The sequence below is a fragment of the Kwoniella shivajii genome, chromosome 8 (assembly GCF_035658355.1).
Source record: "Kwoniella shivajii chromosome 8, complete sequence".
NCBI classification, from domain to species: Eukaryota; Fungi; Basidiomycota; class Tremellomycetes; order Tremellales; family Cryptococcaceae; genus Kwoniella; species Kwoniella shivajii.
In genome coordinates this window covers 379510-399265 of record NC_085915.1, presented here as the reverse complement: position 1 = coordinate 399265, position 19756 = coordinate 379510, and the positions used below count along the sequence as shown (strand labels likewise).

General features: G+C 45.0%; 6 protein-coding genes across 6 annotated transcripts; 3 read left to right on the top strand and 3 right to left on the bottom strand.

Annotated features, from left to right (window-relative positions):
- Window positions 1–256: 256 nt before the first annotated feature.
- On the bottom strand, window positions 257–5693 carry IL334_005916 (uncharacterized protein; the record flags this gene model as incomplete). The annotated part of the gene is made up of 7 exons (XM_062937622.1): window positions 257–641; window positions 707–1245; window positions 1301–1574; window positions 1642–1913; window positions 1968–4916; window positions 4971–5429; window positions 5496–5693. The coding sequence occupies 7 exons, from the start codon at window positions 5691–5693 to the stop codon at window positions 257–259; spliced, it is 5076 nt and encodes a 1691-aa protein (XP_062793673.1).
- A 689-nt stretch (window positions 5694–6382) lies between these two features.
- Window positions 6383–9163, top strand: IL334_005915 (uncharacterized protein; the record flags this gene model as incomplete). Its single annotated transcript, XM_062937621.1, has 3 exons — window positions 6383–6555; window positions 6633–6745; window positions 6816–9163. 3 exons carry the CDS (start codon window positions 6383–6385, stop codon window positions 9161–9163), a joined length of 2634 nt encoding a protein of 877 aa, XP_062793672.1.
- Window positions 9164–9655: 492 nt separating this feature from the next.
- On the bottom strand, window positions 9656–11635 carry IL334_005914 (uncharacterized protein; the record flags this gene model as incomplete). Its single annotated transcript, XM_062937620.1, has 16 exons — window positions 9656–9677; window positions 9741–9827; window positions 9899–10018; window positions 10083–10099; window positions 10164–10358; window positions 10410–10441; window positions 10491–10560; window positions 10610–10734; window positions 10786–10930; window positions 10987–11096; window positions 11154–11234; window positions 11291–11297; window positions 11353–11386; window positions 11440–11449; window positions 11520–11534; window positions 11602–11635. The coding sequence occupies 16 exons, from the start codon at window positions 11633–11635 to the stop codon at window positions 9656–9658; spliced, it is 1104 nt and encodes a 367-aa protein (XP_062793671.1).
- Window positions 11636–12498: 863 nt separating this feature from the next.
- On the top strand, window positions 12499–14717 carry IL334_005913 (uncharacterized protein; the record flags this gene model as incomplete). Its single annotated transcript, XM_062937619.1, has 3 exons — window positions 12499–13076; window positions 13137–14208; window positions 14277–14717. The coding sequence occupies 3 exons, from the start codon at window positions 12499–12501 to the stop codon at window positions 14715–14717; spliced, it is 2091 nt and encodes a 696-aa protein (XP_062793670.1).
- A 404-nt stretch (window positions 14718–15121) lies between these two features.
- IL334_005912 (uncharacterized protein) lies at window positions 15122–18566 on the bottom strand (the record flags this gene model as incomplete). Its single annotated transcript, XM_062937618.1, has 8 exons — window positions 15122–15599; window positions 15660–15922; window positions 15974–16301; window positions 16353–16603; window positions 16655–16845; window positions 16898–17123; window positions 17178–18210; window positions 18283–18566. The coding sequence occupies 8 exons, from the start codon at window positions 18564–18566 to the stop codon at window positions 15122–15124; spliced, it is 3054 nt and encodes a 1017-aa protein (XP_062793669.1).
- A 403-nt stretch (window positions 18567–18969) lies between these two features.
- IL334_005911 (uncharacterized protein) lies at window positions 18970–19750 on the top strand (the record flags this gene model as incomplete). The annotated part of the gene is made up of 5 exons (XM_062937617.1): window positions 18970–19056; window positions 19116–19286; window positions 19337–19535; window positions 19599–19617; window positions 19666–19750. The coding sequence occupies 5 exons, from the start codon at window positions 18970–18972 to the stop codon at window positions 19748–19750; spliced, it is 561 nt and encodes a 186-aa protein (XP_062793668.1).
- Window positions 19751–19756: the final 6 nt, after the last annotated feature.

Genomic DNA, 19756 nt, shown 5'->3' with positions numbered 1-19756 from the left:
TCGCCAAGTAGCATATGGGAAAGGAAACACTCGATCAGATAATTTATGTAACCTGTATATATACTCCTTGTTCAGTAGCATTTTCATACATATCCATGCAGAATCATCACACGTCGTAAAAAGGACTATTAAGATACCGTACAAATCCTACCAAGAAAAGATGATTCTATTGAAATGTCCGAATTATATGATGGAACTAGTATAGGACACATAGGGTATATTTCTTTCTTGAATCAGCAAATCACTTTGGATTTTCTCATGTCCTAGAGGAAAGACTTCTTCTTTCAGCATGTTTTGGCTTTATAACTGATTCAGCTTTAAGCTGTTTTTCTTCTCTCCAAGATTTGGCTGTATGTTTAGCTCTTACAATGCTCAATACGGCTAAAGCCACAGCTTTCAATGTTCGTTTCGGTCTTGGTGGTTCTGGTACGGGATAGCCCATTTGAGCTATAGTTCGTAATGTAGCTTGTTGATCTAAACTCATTCCACCAACTAATAAGAGTAGATAACGTTTCTGTAAAGAGAGAGCATTACGGAATGTTGATTCTCGGGTATACTTAGCTTTCAGATATCGTATTTGACTTGCTAATGATCTTGATTGCGTCTTGAAACGTGCTTTTTGATCGATGAGAGCTTGTGAACTGATTCACATGGACACATTAGTAATCAGCAGGTAGTACGATAGAATGAAACGGGAACCACCCACGAATCGCATCGATGATCTATTCTCCATTGTTCTATACTTTCGAATCGACTCTTGACATCTGCCAATGCTCGACTAGTCCTATGTTCCAACTCCCTGGCTTCCCTCAGTTCCCTCTCCAAGGTTTGAAGTTCAGACTGATGATGCCGCGACGTATTATCCTGTTCCTTCCTCAAGGCTAGAAGCTGACTACCGAACTCTTTACTTTCGGCTCTTTGGACTTGCAGATCTCTTTCAAAATCTTCCAATTCCTTCATGACATGTTGTCGCTCATTCTGGAATTTGACAAGTCGAGATTGGGTATCTTCTAAAGATCTGGTACGTTCTGAAAGTGTATCGCGTAATCGATCGGCCTCTTCTTGTACGTCGCGAAGGGTAGTGTGGAGAGATTGAACCATCTGATTCTTCTGATTGAGCTCTATCGTTGTTGTGGAGTTTTGGGACGCTTGGGCATTGCGACGAGAAAATGCTTCATAAGCTCTTTGCTGCTGATCGACGTCGCGCTCAAGTTGTGCGATTTTAGCTGTAGAATTTTGGATGCTCTGCGAAGCACGTTAGTACAGTACGCTTGCCCTGATCGTGTGGGACCAAACTCACCTTCTTCAGCTCATCTCGTTCCTTCATTGAATCGGCGAGGTCAGCTTGTGCCGCTGCCACATCTGCTTCCGCGGTTTCAGCGATTCTTGCCATTTCAGATCGGAAGCTGTCTACTTCAGCTTGACCTTTGAGTTTCATCTCTGAAACGAGGTTTTGGAGTCTTCCGTTGTCCCGTTGAAGTCGGGAGCGTTCAGTGGCAACATCAGATTTCAATTCTTCCATCTGTTGATGGACAGCATTCAAAGCTTTCTGCATTCTTCCTTCGTTATCTCGTCTGTAAAGAATAACGATTCATTAGAATGGTGTCCCTACGGTTTGAGAAGGCGAACTTGAACACTCACTCTCGCTCTTCTTTCTGAGCGCTGACTAAGGCCAAAGAGGCTTTGTTCCTCTGTATCAAAGTCCTGATCTCATCCTCAAGCTCACCGATTCTCTCCTCAGCAGCGGCAAGCTTCTCAGCGAGAGCGACAGAACCAATGCCAGCTGATTCCAGTCGACTGAAGTTGTGATCAAGTTGATCATTCGCATCCTGAAGTTCGTTTTGGAGATATTCGAGCTGGGCTTGAAGTATGGGTTCGTTGGAATCGCCAATGGTTGTTTGAAGCCAGGATAACTGAATCCAATCATAAGTTAGCTTGATGCACTGTTTAATCGTTCAAAAACTTACCTCTCCCATCGGGCCGGGTGTTCTAGGGGTACGAAGTGAAACGATAGCTTTGTGCATGAGTGGAGTTGGTCTTTTGAATGGTGACCCTGCATCTTGCACACCTGCAGGTACAGGTGTGGAGGGCATGACCATACTTCTTCCAGAAGCCAATCTATCTGCTAAGGCAGCTTTTTCCCTCTCGAGAGCTTGGATTCTGGCATCTCGTACCTCGATAGCGGATTTACGATGAGGCGTAGCAATGAGTTCATGCTTGAGACGACCAATCTCTCTGTACGCCTCGTCAAGTCGTTCTTCAATGGCAGCTACGAAACTGTCCTGGTTACTTGGAGAATTCGATGGACCTGGAGTCTTGACAGTGGGCGTAGCAGTAGAATCTGTAGATGTCGATCGTCTCTGAGAGGTTCGAATAGCTTCGGTGGCAATACTTGCTATCTCCAGTTTGCCCTTCAGCATCTCTACTTCTGATTCTTTAGCAGCTAGGACATCGTGAACTTCTTGCAATTCTTGTTGCACATGCCGAAGTTCTTCTTCAGCTTGCTCGTTGTTTTCAGAAGAGTATTGTGCCGAAGCAAGATCTGCTTCAAGGGCTTCAACAACTTTGTTCAGATGTTCGATTTGTTCATGTTGTCGATCAAGCTCATCCTCTTGATCAGAGACGGTCTGCTGAATCGTCGCTACTTCCTCGACGTGTCTAGACAGCTCATCTTCGGCAGCTGTCTGAGCTTCACAAGCAGCCTTCAACTCATTCTTCATAGCTTCCACCTCTTCTGATCCAGCAGTAAGTCGCTTGTCTGCCTTGTCATCGAGCTTTTGCTGTAAATCTTGCACTTTGCTTTCGGCAGTCTCGATGCGAAGCATTAAGGCCTCTTTCTCCTCCAACAGTTGTGTGGAATGTCTGTTGAGGTTTTCCACTTCAGTTGCTCTTTCCCGTGATTGCTCTTTGGACACTTCCAATTCTGTCTCAAGATCTTGAACTTGCTTTCTCAGCTCTTGCTCTCTAGCTTCTCGCCCTTCGGCAGACGATAAACTTTCGAGCCTATGTTTATCAGATCTGAGACGGTCTGCTTCATCTTTCGCTAGATCGAGCTCTTTTTCTAGCCCTCGCACTTGGTCCTCAAAGCTGGAACAGATCTCCCCAAATTGTTTTGCGTGTTGTTCCGTTTTGGTGGAGAATTCAGTTTGTTGAGCTACTCTAGCTTCATCAGCTTGTTCAAGCTGTAAGGATAACCTGTCGATTTCATCATGAAGTTCATTTTGTTCTGGCGATCCAGATTGAATCGCAGCTTGAAGCTGATCTTGCAAGTCAGAAATCATTTGGTCCTTTTCATCGAGCCCTTCTTCTAAACTTTCCAATTTCTCCGCCATTTCTTGCATGACTGCGGCGTACTCTTCCGGCGTCAGACCATCCAAAAGATCTTGCGCGGACACGGATGTCTGACCATGAGGTGATCGATCTTTCCTTCCGCTAAGAGACGATAATTGACTGATAAGCTGGGTATGATCACCTCGGGGATTGTCCCGTCCACTTTGTCCGCCTGGCGAATTGGCAGGCCATTCAGGTAATTGCTGGGAGATGTTCGCAGAGGTCGAGGCACCGTGTGCCTTACCCAAAACATTGGACTCTTCGCAATCTATATCATGATCTTCTAGGATTCCCCTCAATTTTTCTACTTCATATTTCCAAGCCTCAGCTTCTCGAGCAAGATCAGCATTCGATTCTAAGAGTTGCTTGTTCATCGCGTTGAGATGTTTATGTATCTTGATCCCATCCGCACGTTGATCCGAGAAACCTTTCAATGACCCACCACCCACACTTGAAGGCGTGGTTGGCAGAAGTATGGTAGGAAACGAAGTGTTCCCTCGCGAAAGGCGGCTATGCAAATGCGATGCTCTCTTATCGGATGTCAGGTCAGCGGAAGACGCAACCGATACGAAGGATTGATCAGCCGACTGATCGATGGTCAAACGGCTTGTAGCTCCCGGTGTTACTGCTCTATGCATAGACCGTTGACTGTCGCCCATGCTGCTTCCCTCTTCGGCGATGGATTCTGTGTCTGGAGCAGTCGATACCCTTCGAAGAGGATGAGGTGTTCCTCGGAATTGTGGGCGCATGACTCTCGATGTTGAACCTGAAGAGCTTAAGACAGCTAAGACATGGCTTTTGCGTCGTGCTGCATCGTCCAAATGGGCTCGCGGAGTTGATACCTCACTATTTTTCGATGCCATACCGAAAGGTGAGGGGGTCAAAGGAGCGGAAGGTGTATTTTGTGCTGAATTGGTGATGTCGTGAAGCACCGTTGTTGTCGCCACAACCGAGTTGTAGCTATCTTCTCGGAACGGTTGACCACGTACGGTACCGGGGGTTGAATAATGAGTCATTGAAGGGGTGATTGCCATTTTTGCAGGAGAATATGTGTCCATAGCTTTAGAAGGTGATGCAAAGCGTGAAAGATCACCTGAATCATCTTGATCCTCTTGTTGCATATGGTCCATGTCTTGATTGTACACCCAAGTAGGATTTTCCCCGTGATTGCTTCCCTCACTCTCCAAATCGTACTGGTATTCTCCAGTCACCTCATACTCTTGATGCGCATCCAGCCGAGGAGTCATCATAGAAACATTCCTCACCGGTCCTTCTGGAGTACTAGCGGCTTCACTAACGTCTGTTCCGGAAACTTCACTCCTTGACAGACTTGGTATCCGGTCATTTTGCTGAATTGGAAGGGCAGTCACGACAGATGTTTGAGACCCGGAAGGTGTAGAAAGATCACTAGGTGTTGCAAGCACAGCCTCAAGCTGTTGTATCGTCGCCGACGGACCTCGTTTCCTTGGTCTCTCGAATAAAACATTCGCGGATGATAACCGACGGGTGACAGGAGTTTCCTCTGGTGGGGCCGTGAGCGAGGGGAGTTCAGGTAAAGATTGGGAATGAGATTCGTTGTAAAGACCCTATGGGCTATGTGTCAGAGTGAGAGATTGCTTGATACGAGTGAAACGACATACCTCTGAATCGTCGTTCAACGGAACTGATTTTTCCGTCCCCAGCTTTATGCTATCCACTATTTCATCACCTGAAAAGCTACCACTCATTTCGCCCGGTGTTTGCCATCTTTCTCTTCTGGATGCATGCGTACTATTCCCTAGTGATCCTGTCCCACTCCTGGTTCTCTCATGTCGGGAGGCCTTGCTGGTGGTTGTAGCAGTTTGATCTGCAGTAACAGTACTGCTCGCTAAAATTGATCGAGACAGAGATCTCATTTGTCGTGATTGAGGGGTTGAAGTGAGAGCTGCAGCTGGTGCATATGGCGATGGCGTGCCCTCTCTGAGAGAAGCATCTACCGGAGGGAATGGTGAGCCAGAAGCAGTGGAAAAGGAATCGGCGGAAGACCGAGTTGTTCCTGTGATAGTACTAGATGGACGTGGTGCAGCAGCTGCACGCAGTGGATGGGGAGTAGCAACATCCTGTTATTGACTGTATCAGCTCATTACTCTTGCTGATCAAGGTGTTTTGAGACCTTGGCAACTTACTTCCTGACTAACGATATCAGATACCGATTGTCCTTGTTTTTGTTGATAGTGATAATCGTCTCTACTCGTTTCTGCTCCGCTCATGCTATCGTATTCTATATCGTCATGTTGAAAACTCGGGAGGGAAGGTAACTCCATGTCCTCCAATTGCTGAACCCTCTTCAACACTCTGTCGGGAGTGTCAAAGTGATACGCCATATTTTTTGAAGTTGTAACAGAAGTGAGGAGTCAAGAGACGTATGGAACAGGACGTTACGTTTGAAAGTAGAGAGATGATATACTTTTCATACGTTTATCATTTCTATGAATCAAACAACAACAAACAAACAAAACGTAAACACCAAAACAGAACAGTCGCGTTGCGCTTGTACTGGAATCACGTGGTGTCCGTCCCGTGGGATAAAATAGAACAAATCCATCTTTTCAAAATAATAAAAAACAAAACGAAAGACGGAAGTGGCGGTATGAATCCTCCGTGATGATCCGATTACAAGGGAAGATTAGAAAAGGAGGAGGCGGGCTCCAATAGAAATCATTAGGATTCAAAATGTAATGACCTCTCACCCCTGCATCGTCATTCCCCAGTTGAATTAAAAAAGAGTTATTAATTTTGGACATGCAAATGGTGGGTGCGGAGCTAATCCATGGGAAAAGCGATCTAAACATCTCAAACCAACAAAATCCAACAAAAGATCACCTTGACTTGCATTTTATCTTTCTTATATTCCCAGTATATCGTGTATCATTATCATCATCATCATCATCATCATCATCCAGCCTATGTCTCAAACTTGAGTCTCGAATACAATCTATAAATCGAAACAACGATAAATCAGGACAAGGGAAAATAATAGGATCATTTACAACAATACACGTACCGCTTTAAAATGCAGCCTTTCCATCCACCTACACCTCAACAACGTCGATCAACTTATTTGCCCTCAACCCCCGATTCACCCACAGTAGAAAAAGAATCCCATATAGGAACGACGCCTGATGCTCGTCAGGCAAGAGAAGCGGCAGATGAAGTAGTCAGAGAGTATGAGGAAAAGAGAGATCGGTGAGTTGCCACTAATCTTAGGGTTGCTCTAAATCGCTCGAGAGACCGTCTAACTTTTGAGATCCCCTTTAATACAGTCTTGCAAAAGCAATCGATTCATCTTTGTACCTTTTGTCAGATCTTAAGAACTTCAATGGAGAACAATGGACCGTCAGATATCCTCATCTCAATCCAGTCGAACCTGGTTCATGTGAGTCAGATCATTCAATTGGAGTCTTTTGGCAACGTTTACTGATTACATTTCTGCATCTCCTTCTTAGCATCGTCTCGGCCAGGCATGAGTCGACGTACTCTCACTTTTGCCGATGAACCTTCGCAATCGACTGATGTAGTATTGAAGTCCACACCTACCGTACGACGCACACTTAAACGATCCCTCACTCTTGCACCTCCTCCTCCCACGACACCCATAACAACCGTCATTCCAGCTTCCGCAGAACCAAAATCAACGAATGAAGACGAAGATGACTTCTCGATCTTACGATTGAATCTAAACATGGGTGCAGCTCGTCATGCCAAGGGATTAATTTCACATCTTGAGAAATCATCAATCTCAGCTCTTCTTGATAATCGAATCACTGCATCATTGGATCACCTCAATCACTTACAGAAACGTGTATACGATGCTCATTCTCGAGTACTTGTCACTGGTGATCTAAATGCCGGTAAATCAACTTTGATCAACGCCTTGCTTAGACGAGATGAAGTCATGCCTACCGATCAACAACCTTTGACGACCCGATTTGTCGAAGTCGTTAGTGCAAAGGAGAACGAGGACAAGGAGGAAATACACATCTTGAAAAACGCCGATGAATACAATCCTGCCGATGAATCAACATATCTCACCGAGGATGTATCGAAATTGTACGAGATGGTCGTTGATGCCGAGGATGATGCATCCAGTCCTCCTTTACGAGTCTTCCTCAAAGAAGCCGATGCCAATCTCGCCAATCCCTCGATCCTTCATAATGGTGTTGTAGACATATCCCTCATTGACGCTCCCGGTCTCAATCGAGATTCAATCAAGACTACAGCCAACTTTGCTCGTCAGGAAGAAATCGATGTCGTCGTCTTTGTTGTCTCAGCAGCCAATCATTTCACCCTCTCCGCGAAGGAATTCATATGGCAAGCTGGACACGAGAAAGCTCATCTGTTCATCGTTGTCAACCGATTTGATCAGATCAAAGACAAAGCTCGATGTCGAAGATTAGTGCTTGAACAGATCAAACAGCTCAGTCCAAAGACTTACGAGGACGCCGCCGATCTCGTTCATTTCGTCGACTCCGCCAAAGTCGCTCTAGGATTTGGCGAATCTGAGCCCGAGGGTGATGACCTGGACGAGGCTTTCTGCCACCTTGAACACTCTCTTCGATCATTCGTTCTTGTAAATCGAGCCAAATCCAAGCTTGGTCCAGCTCAGAATTACATCACTCATCTTTTGGCGGATGTTGAACTTCTTGCTGCCGCCAACTCACTCTTAGCTGGTAAGGAGAGAGATGCGGCCCGAGATGAACTAGCGAGAGTCAAACCTGTTTTGGAGAAGATGAAGAAAGGTAAAGAAGGGTTGGAAGAATCATTAGTGGGAGAAGAAGAATCCGCCACAGACAAAGCGTCTGGACGAACCAAGCTGGCTATGGAAAGAGGATTGGAACGAGTCGGTCGAGGAGAACTCGCTGCTCCCGCTCCTGGATTATCAATGCCAAATTACCCCGGTTTGCTTGGTGTTTGGGATTACGCTGCTGAAGTCAAACGAGTTTTACTATCTTCTCTTGACTTTGCAGTTGGTCTCGCTGAAGATGACGCTCGAAGACATACCAGTGAAGGCGTCGAACAAGTAATCAAGCTTGGTGATGTCCACCTTCCAGCGGATGTAGAAAGAACCAATAGGAAATTCAACTCTAAAGCTATGTTCTCACCTCGATCCAATACGACTCGACGCCAATCAGGCGTCGCCACTCTTGGTCTTGGACTGGCCGGTCAAACTCTATTGGCAGATGTCAACGTCTCTGACATCTTCGATTTGCAACATCACATTTACATTGCTAGATCAGCATTACCTTCGGCATCTTCAACTTCCACCGATCTCGTGCCATTCTCAACAGAAGTCGGAGCGGCATCATTAGCTGTTGGTGCATTCTCTGTGATAAGCGGTAAAACACTCGGATTACGTGCAGTCGTTGAAGGAATCGTACATTTCTCAGACTTCGTTTCCAACCCATCGACAAGAAGATGGATTGGACCCATTCTCGGAGTTTTCACAGCAGGTGCAGTGGCCTATGTCGTCTACGAATTACCGAGATCAATACCTAAGAATGTTGGAAGACATCTTCAATCTACTTTGACCACTTCATCAAGTCAACAGGGTGACGATTCTACTATCTCATTCTCAGATTATCAATCAATCAGAATAAGTAAGGAGGTTAGAAAAGTAATGAGGTTGGCTTCATGGGACCTAAGAGAAAGGTTCAGATCAGCTGTTGAAGCTAGAAGCGAAGTAGTCAAAGCTAATGAAGAATTAGAGAAGAAAGCTTCAAAAGCTCTCACGTGGTTCGAAGATGTAGAGAAGAAAGTTGAAGTCATAAGAGATCAAGTTGGTATCAAAGTTTGATCAAGGGGTCATAAAAGCAAATCACTGCTCTTGTTACATGATTATCCAGTTCGAGTAGGAATGACCGGCGGATGAATAACAAAGGAGAAATAACACACGTAATTGATTAGGCTCGCAATAAGGAATCTCTCTATCTAGTAACGAATCTTCCATATATATATATTTCTTTGTGTTCATGATGACTCTTCTTGCCTTTGTAATTGTTGCCTAATTTCTATTGTCGCTTGTTTATATTTCTTAGTTTGTCGCTCCGAGCTTAGCTGTATCTCGCCGCTCATATGAATTAGTCTATCAAAAAATAAACATGTTCATGAATGCAGGGTATGATCTCGATGGCGACGAGAGTGACCAGCTCTTTCTCAGTCGGTCAGCAGACAACTCAAAGGTGTTTTGGAAAGCTGACAAAACCCATAACGCGAATATCAATCATTAATACATCGTAAAAGTTATCAAGTATGATCCTACATGATGTATACAAATCCCGCAATACTTCTACTTGGTGAAGATACTCACACTGTTGTTCGGGTAATATGAATCGCGTCAGCTCAAATCGTTGTCTCCATTAAGGGAAACTCACACATCTTCATCCTGTACTATATGTGTTAATCCCACCTTTTGAGGTTGAGGATTAAATTTACTCGATTTACCCCATACTAATGCATATCTACAAGATAAATCATTCTCATCCTGTCAGCTAAATTTTCTTGATGAAGTGAAGGGAACAGTCAAGCTTACTTGAAGTGCGATGCCAAACTTCTATGAATACCATGACAGACAGCTTCGATAGATGCTCCTTGTCTAAGACAAATCGGATCTGAGAGATCTGGTTGTGCACCTCTTCGCTTTGTATATACCCTGATTTGGAAAGGAATGAATGTAAGCTAGTTGCCGTCTCATACCCTGCAATCAATTAGCTTACTTGACCATACCCAGTTGCTGCGAGGATATACAACATCAGCTTTTGCCTTTCTATTGCGACAACAAAGCCATGCAGACTTACACTCCATATAGCCTCTTTCAACCAATCGAGTCCCAGATCTATTTCACAACTTATCATGATTGTTCGGCCATCACCTTCTCTAGCCATAGTATCTAACGTTTCCATAGATACACCGTCAACCTTATTGATGACTGTCAAAGCAGGGATATATTTTCGGGTGCCAAGGAGAACATCAATAAATTCGTCTGTCGAGATCTAGAAAATATGGTGTGAGCTTGTCATACATAAGACTGTGGATCAGCTCACATCTTCTCGTATCATCACATCGCAGTTGTGTACTAATCAAGCAGTCAGCTATGAATTGTGATCCCGCATGTTATGCCTTACTCCTATATGTTTGCAATATTGACCGCAACGTTCTTTCGTCCGTTTTTGTGAGTTTCACAGTGTTATTTATCTGTTTCATGTCAGTTGGTAGTCACCAAAAGGGGAAGCGATACACTGACTGTTATACCACCCGCGGTCTTCTGCTTGAACACTACATCAGGCGGTCTGGTATTCAGCCTGATTCCAACCGCTTCCAACTCAACCTCCAGCATTTTCTTCTGTTCTGCGGATTTCGTTGCATCAACTATTTTGCATAATCAGCTAACAACATAATACAGTCGTCACAGTAGCTCACTCATGAGTATGATCAAGTCTGCAGTCTTAGCCACCGCTACTACTTGTCTACCTCTACCTCGGCCTTTCGCTGCGTCCTGCACGATACCAGGTAAATCGAGCAACTGCACTCTTGCTCCTTCATACTCCAGCACACCGGGAATAGCCTTTTGAATGGTCATCAGCTAGAAATTTCTATTGGACCACTATTTTAACTGCTCACTGTCAAGGTGGTAAATTCATATGCTCCAACAGAAGATTCTGTTTTTGTCACCTTGGATAAAAGTGTCGATTTTCCTACTGATGGGAAACCGATCATACACACTCGAGCATCTATAATAACTCCATCAGCTCTGGATGATAAGCAGCTTAAGGAAAGCTGATTCTTACCTCCTGATTTCATTACATCAAACCCTTCACCTTTAGGGCCCTTCTTCTCCGGCTCAAGCAGTTGAGCTCGGTATTTTGCGACTGAAGAAGCAACGTTTTAGCTGATGGCTTGTCTCAGATGTTCATTATTGACGTACGTTTTGCCTATCAAACATGATCAGTCAGTGTACCATCCTACCTGTATGTAAGGCCGACTCACTTTGAGAAGACCTAAATGGTACTCGGTCGCTTTGCTATGAGGATCCCATCAGCTGTGTGTCGCGTACTTAACGATGACTGAACTCACTTCTTCTGCGCTATATACCAGCAGATAAGTCGGTTGTCAGTAAACCGAGCTGATCAGCTGAAAGATCCGCTTCCACTCACTCCGAGCCATCTCCTCTACGACGATCAAAAGTACAACTGGTTAGCTTCCTCTCTCGTGTTGTCTGCGATCCAATCCGCTTACTCTCAATCTCTTCCATCTTTTCTATGATACCCATTTTGGCGAGTCGATCTTCCTGGTATTTGACTTCACTTGAAAAGGCGGTATTCACTGGAGATGCTGAAAGCTGACCAGGTTTCAATGACTTGTGTTGACCAACTAATTTTTACGTTCAGATACGTTTAGAAAGTCTCAAAGATGAACATTGTTCACTTTCCGCTTTTCAGCTGAACTCGAACGAGGATAGTGGAGGGCAGCACCTCGTGGTAAAACAGTGATAAGGGCTGCGAAGTGCAGAAAGGAATCAAATTCAATCAATTCCACGTCACTTCAATGCAAAAGGGATCCAAGGGGGGATCCAAGGGGAACGTGGTGTGGGGTCCCCAAGTGAGTGAGTGACCTTTCCGCGTGCGCATCAGGTGCCTGTTTTTGTGTTTTGTGTTGTTTTTGTCCACTGCACTGGTACTTTGTATGACGTACTCCTCCTCTCTTCCCCCAAAAACAAAAGTTGAGTTTCCCTCGTGTATTATTATGTATGATAACAAGAATATTTTCAAACGATGAAGGCTTTTTTTTGTCTTTTATCAGAAAGTTTTACCATTTGAATTCATAATTGTTTCCCACGCTTTGGGGGTAAACAGAATCAAAAAAGAGATGGACAATAATAGTATGGATTGAATTGAATCGGATTGGGGATGAAGAATATTGATTGATGCATCCTTTCATCATTACCTCTTGGGTTTCTTCTCCATTCCGAAAACAACAAAAACAACAACAGATAATCCTGATAAAAAGAAGCACGGACACCAAGACTGATCTCAAGCATCCGTGCTCTTGATCAATCGTACATGCTCTTATTTTGATATCAACTGCTTTTATCTTCAATTCATCAAGACACCTCGAAAAATCCTTTTAATCATCATGCCAGACTTTCATCCTCCCCTCGCTCACTCTTCTGATGTGACAGTCTCTTCAAACTCGAGTCATCCTTACATTCAGCTCAACTTCTTCGCTACCTTCAACGAAGACGAAGACTCTTCCGGCTCGTGGGAAATATGGACTGACCTCCCTAGACTTGATGATCATGGCCACGCCCTCTCACAGCCTGGAGAATGGCGTTCCATTCAATTCAAGAATTACGACAAGTCTGCAATCCTCCCCTGCGGAAACGGATCAAATGGTATTTCAGATCAGACCATTCACATAAAAACATTAGATGACTATCCCGTTCCAACTACTGGGCCAAGGACCATGTACCTCTCAACAGTCATTCCAGCTTCAACAGGTCAAGAGTTTTCTTACACCTATCGACATATCACCACTTCTGGCGAGACTCACTGGCTTGGTGGAATGGGTGGTAACGGAGCTATCAAGATGATCGAAGGGGAAATTCAAGCTAAAAATGATGAAACGAAAGTCGGTGACTGGTCAGAAAAGCCTGAGGGATTGAATAGAGTGAGCTGGATTGGATTTGGCATAGAACTTGAAACAGTCAAAGGGTACGTTTCGTCACCTTGCTCATTTAGTTGCCATACCTATACTAATGACTTCGTCAACAGCAAAATTAAGCCAATTATACGAACCTTACCCTCCAGCACCAACGCATCTCTGGATCTTATCCTTCTCCAAGGAATTTCACCGATCCATCTCTCTCCTCTCTCATATCGCACCAATGTCATCAAAGCTCAAGAGCCCATATCTCTCACTCAAGATCTCGCTATTATTGGACATGGCGCTTCATTTGATGTCGCACCCTCATACTCTCTTCCATCTACGACCAACAATTCTCTCACTGCATCTTATGGCTTGACCACACAGCCTTCTCCAAAAGAAGTTCTGACAGCTGCTTTCCGAGCTGCCAAAGCCAAGCAAGACCGTTTCCGCTTGGGAGAAGTAAGTGGAAGCGATGCTCGCGATGTAGTAGCTATCTTTGCATCAACTGGACAAGGCGAAAACGAACAAATACATATGGTCATTCACGCTCCTCCAACTGCTGCGCCCAGTCAAATCAGCGTCACTCTACCTGCATCAATGGCTATTTCAGCTCCCATCGCTATCTTTTCGGATTCTGAAAACGAAATATCCTACCTTAATCTCCCTGATACTGGCAGAAGTGCGGGTAGCACAGTCCGGCTTCATCTGGAGGCAGGACCAGTTGCCAAAGTACTTCAAGTAGCAGAATTTGTTGAATTGCGAGGTACAGGTGGAGATGATTCTGCTTGGATTTGCGCACCTGATGCTATCAACGTAGAAGTCGGAGAAGAGGAAATTGCGGTTCCAAAGTCGTCCACCACTGCTGTTCCAGATGAATCGTTTGCCGAGGTCACCCCTTCGACCGTCACAGAGGAAGCGAACGCTCCTATCGAGTCAAATCTTTACGAGGATAGACTCCTCGAGGGTTCTACGGAAGAATCGAGAATTGAGCGCTTCAATACAGTACACGCGGCGCCATCTGCAGGATGGTGGCTCTTCCGCTTCATTGGGAGATTTGTTGCCAATATTTGGGGAATGTTGCTGTGGCCCTTCCGTTCTACTGCAAATATAACCGACGGAAGTGAAGATATAGATGACGACACACCCCTCGAAACAGGAGAAAGACCTGCGGACGATGAGAGGACTCCTCTTCTCGGTGTAAGTATCGAATCCTATTTGATATTAGCAAGTCTCATCCTGTCCTAACCTTAATGCACTTCGCTTAGTCTATCAGTATGTCCCGAGACACCTCATCATCTTCGACTGCTTTTGATCCTTTGGCAACTCCAACCTCAATGAGAGCCAACAAAGAAGGGTTGACACCTAACCATCAAACAGATGGATCGATCACTCCAACTGGACAAAACTCGTCTCCACTTATTACAGTCGGCGAACTTCCGATAATCAATACAGTACAAATTCGATCTTATGCTCAAATGACGTTCAATGAGCGCCCACCGTTCAGGTTCTTCTTACCACCTCACTCTGTTCAAGACGAATCAAAACTTCGTTTCAGAATCAAAGAGAAAATATCTCGACAATGGATTGAGACTGAACCTGTACCTAAGAGCTCTGAACAGGATCGATGCAGAGAACTGATCGTTGGTGAGAAAGGAACAGTTGGCGGAGAAGATTGGGATGTTCAGATAGAAAGGCTTTCCACTTGAAGTTGATGACCCCTTCGAATTTTGGTAATTATGGTAAAGATACGTACTTCAGGCCAATCTGGATCATACATACGTCAGTTTCGGAAACATACCGGTCGATTTCTTTTTTTTTGTTGGGTTACTCTCCTTTCACCATTTTTTATGTGTAACATAACAGGCATTCCCTCAAACCTCTTTAAAGCTCCGCCAGAACGTAAATATAGATTTCCAGACCCAAATTTTCGGTTTTATCTGTTCATAAATAGATTTTCATTTTTTATGTCTCGTTGAGATGAACGATCATGCATACATTGTGTTTATTGCCGAAATCGCGCTTGGCGTCAGTAAAGGGGATCAAGCCATCAATTGGATACATCGCCTGAATCTACTTGATATACAATTTGAGTCAGGAAGACATATCTCCCCTACATTCCTCCACTAGCTTTCTTCACCATATCTTCCAAAGATACAGCTCTATAACTACCATCGTCGAATTGGGCGAAAACGGCGTTGTCGCCGATATAGATGGTGAGACCACCACGGCCGTCAACATTTTTGGATATCTTGAACAGAGGTTTACCCGTTCTATCGTGGGATTTGCCTATTGGTAAGAAGATCAAATCATGTTGACTTGCGTAATCTTCTGCGATATTCCTGAATGTTATATCTGCCTGTTCGATCGGTTTCTTCGTTTCAACGGGTTTGGTTTTGGATGGTCTCAATTTGCCACTTGAATTGGTAGAAGGCGGTAATGGAACGAACGTTGGTTTGACAAGTCTATGTGGTGCTTCAGAACCGAATTTCATGGCTTGATCCATCAATTCCAAACCGCTGTTGAAACCGTGATTAATTCCTCGCATGTCCAGGACTTCTTCAGGGAATCGGCCTTTCCACCAAACAAACCTAGATCGCGATTTTAATTAGCTCATGCAGGAGACTCTTTACCTATACAAGTAAACCTACCAATTGGCTACTTCGTCGGGTTTGTAAGCAGGCTGAATAAGCCAGATGTACAGTATATCCAGCCATTTCTGGAAAAATTCCACTTCCAAGAGATGTGAGAACATTGACTGTCGAAGAAGCTTGTGCCAAGGCATAATCCAGTCTTCCAGTGGTACCATGTCTTGCTTTCTTGGATTGACAGTGAAGTCGTCTCGCAAGCAGACGCCGAGTTTGGGTAGCACGAATTGAATGATGAGTTTATCCCATTCGCTCGACGAATAAACCTTGCAAATCGATCAGCTTCCACCTGGATTAATGTTTCCAAAACTACTCACATCCTTCTTCCATCGGACAAGCTCTTCTGGCACCCCGTCTTTGACGACCCAATTGCGCAAAACAGATCGTATGCGTCGTTTGGCTCCTTCAAGCATATCTTCTCCTCTTTCACCCAACAAGGGCAACCAGGGAAAGACGATACTGGCAAGGGATCTGGGATGTTTGGAATGTTTCGCTTTTCTCGGATCCCATTGATCTATAGCTGTTTTGACTTTGGGCAGTACCAGCTGATCGAGAATGTTATCACGTATGAAAGCAGGTAAGATTGGTTCCCATGACTCCATTAGGTGAACAGCAGCGTGAGGCGAGCTTGGATCCCAATCATTGCTAAGTAGGTGTCAGTGACGTCTCTCTTGATACTCGAGAATTTTCACTTACTTGATGGCTGAGCGGACTTTGGGCAACCATAAAGACCATAGCAAGCTTTCCCAGGCCGTCATCGTTCTCTTTCCAATTTCAACTTTGCGATTTGATTGACCATTCGCTTCCGAGCCATTGATGGCTGCGAGATCAACACCTAGATCCTCGGCTTTAGGTAAATTGTATGCCTTGCGCCAAGTTTTGAGGGAAGACAGTAAGATGTCTGTTGAGACATCGAAAGGTTCCCATTCAGCGAAAGCACGTCGAGTCTGATGAAAGCTAGTCAGAAAGAAGCACATAACAACCGATGCATTACTTACTACTTGAGCAATAGCTGCAACGACAATGTCGTCCAAAGAGTGAGATTTGTATTCGTCTTGGAACCCGATAATGAGTGAGTTGAAACTTTCGACTAGGGGAGTCAAAGATGGATTCGCCGTTATGGATTGCTCAGCAGCTGTCGATGCAATAGTCTCCACAAGGGATTGTATCTGTTTGATACGAGATATACCTGATAAGGATTTTTAGCACGGTTGCGAGGTGGAGAAGAAGAATCAACATACGACTTTCCGCTTCTTCGACTTTCGCACGCGATACCTGCTCCTCACGTAAAGCCCATCTCCTTCTTTCATTGACAGACTTTCCTTCCCTTACCAAACCTTCGACATCCCCTTTAGCAACGTCGACAATCAAACGAAGATTGTGCCGCAGTTCTGGTAATTTCATATTATCGGAAGTCGGTGTCCAAGTCGAAAGCGATAATGACGATAGAGATTGAACCTCTTTCAGCTTTATAACAAATTCAGCTGCCTTCGCATCGTATTCGAGGATCGTGGTGCTCACCTCCCCTCCTCTCGCATCCAACACCAGACCCAATCCTGCTAGCGGAGCTGCATCTCCAGCTTCAGCAAGTAATTGTTCATAAGTCTTGTGTTCCACCTTGACTTTGACCTTTTTCTGCTTCTTCCACCCTTGTTCTACCTCTCCTTTTGGTTCTTTTGTCGCTTTTGTGCCTTTATCGCGACGTCTTTGGGGTTGCTCATCCTCATCATCTGAGAAGACTTCCCCTTTCCTCCGTGCTTCCCTCTTACTATCCTCCGTTCTCATCCCACTCTGTATACCTTTGCCTTTCAAAACTTTCCCAACCTGGATTGGTATCGCTCGACCATCCTCTTGTACACCTAGACCCTTACCTGCCTCCCAACCTTGCTTGGCTAATAACCTAGCACCGAAAGACGAGGAAATGTTGGCAAAATGTGCACGTTCAGTCGCAGTGAGTTCAGCAGCCGTTTTTGCAGGAGCAGTGGGTGCTTTCCGTGATACAAAGGACTGCTGTTTACGAGAAGGACCGGATGACGCTGTTAGTTGAGGCGGTGGTCGACCAAAGGCAGATGGAACGTTATTTGAGGGAGCAGACTCATCTATAGGATTGGCGGGCGCCCCTGATGATCCTAAGCCTCCTCGTGGGCCTTGCCTGGAGCTTTCTGCCGGAAGTGGCGGCGATGCTCTGGCGTCTCGACTTGATGATCCAATCCCTCCTCTACCACGAGCGCCTGATCCTATCCCACCTCTTCCACCCGTCGGCTTTTTGGACTCAACTTCTTGTTCAGGTATTGGTGCAGAACCTGCAGGAGCAAATCCATTGTGAGAACCCAGACCCATGCTTCTAGGCGGTTGATCTTCTTCCTCTTCATCTCGTATACGAGGCGAACGCTGACGAGACGCTCCTTCTTCTTCATCTTCTGTTGAGCCGGAACTCCCTTCGGAATCGTCTTCGACATCAACGTCGTCATCTGGTGAGGGTGCTTCAGGCAGATCGTTCTCTTCCAGTGTATCTGAGGGCTTAGACGGGCCAGAAGATACAAACGATGGTGCTCTATATCATCGGAATTCAACAACGTGCCTTGCCAAGGAGAAGAAGGGAAGGGAATAGACTTGTTCGACTCACTTCGTCCAATCTGTTCTATGAGGTCCAGCCGATCCTTTATTTCTGGATCCTAATCCTCTTCCGCCATGTCCATCTTCAGGCTCATCACCAAATATACCTTCCCATGCAGATTCTTTCCCACCTCTGTTTCCAGTCTTGCGTTTCTTATCCTTGTGCTCAAACAACCTTCTTTCAGCTCGAGAATCGCCGTCTTCTTGAGAATCGTAATCGGCTATGGAAGCGCCAGAATCGGACGCCTCAGAGTCCGAGCCATCTGACAGGAAGGCGTTCTTCCTCCTAGGCATCTTTAGTGACTCTCGAGGCCTTGAAGTTGGTGATACAGCGGAGTGAGACAAGTGTATATCCACAATGCCGAATATGTAAGTTCATTTAGTAACATCTGTGAAGCAATTACTTTGCCACCAGAATCTCAGTTTATGTGAGGAATGACGCGTGCCTTTACAGATCTCCCTGGTCGAAGGGCGCCTAATTTTGACTGACCTTGGTTTGTTTGGGTCTGAAACGTGATGACGTAAAGAGAGAGAGAGAGATGGTTCACTATTCGAAAAGTTGTTTTTAAACACAGCCCAACATATAGTTACATACTTACACGGAAAGGAAGAAAGCATCAGATCATCGCAACCAAAAATTGTTTCCCTCATCCACTCGTTCCCCTTGAAGCCGTGACACTCGAAAGACAATATCATGATGACGCCAGACAATCAGCTTGATCTCCTATTTGACCCTTCCCTGATACCAGCTTCTGTTCAAGAACAACTGGGACCTGATCTTCATGTGAGCTACAAACGACGCGGAGCATACCTTCGTTGTTGTTGACGGTATACCACCTACAGCTTCGACCGCTTGCGTCCGACGATCACAAAAGAGGTCATTTCGATGTCTTGGCTGTATTGACGGCCGCACCGCAATTATCTCCAAAGGCTTATAAGGGGAACTTTGATGAGCTTAAAGCATGTCCGGGTACATATTTCATTATTGTGATCATTGATGTCTCATCGGACAAAGTGAGTAAACGAGTTCGATGGTATGTTTATTGACATACATTACCTTGAAGATTGTTGGCAGCGGATCTGTCATTGTAGAACGCAAATTCCTCCGAGGAACAGGCTTAGTAGGTCATATCGAGGACATAGCGGTATCCAAAGCAGCACAAGGGAAGAAATTAGGACTGAGAATTATCAACGCCTTAGAAAAGATAGGTGAATCAAGAGGGTGTTATAAGATCATACTGGATTGTAGCGAGAAAAACATCCGTGAGTGAATGAGGCTTTATATACAGTTATGCATGCGCTAAGATTGTATCAATCGTCCCATAGCCTTTTATGAGAAATGCGGGTGAGTTTATTTCATGTAAAACGTGTTGATCTGACAGACTGTTAAAAGCTTCAAACACAAAGAGTACGAAATGGTCCGTTATATGGCGGATCCCAAAGATGTGCCCAAAGCTTCCACGCCTTCTCGTCTGTGACCGAAA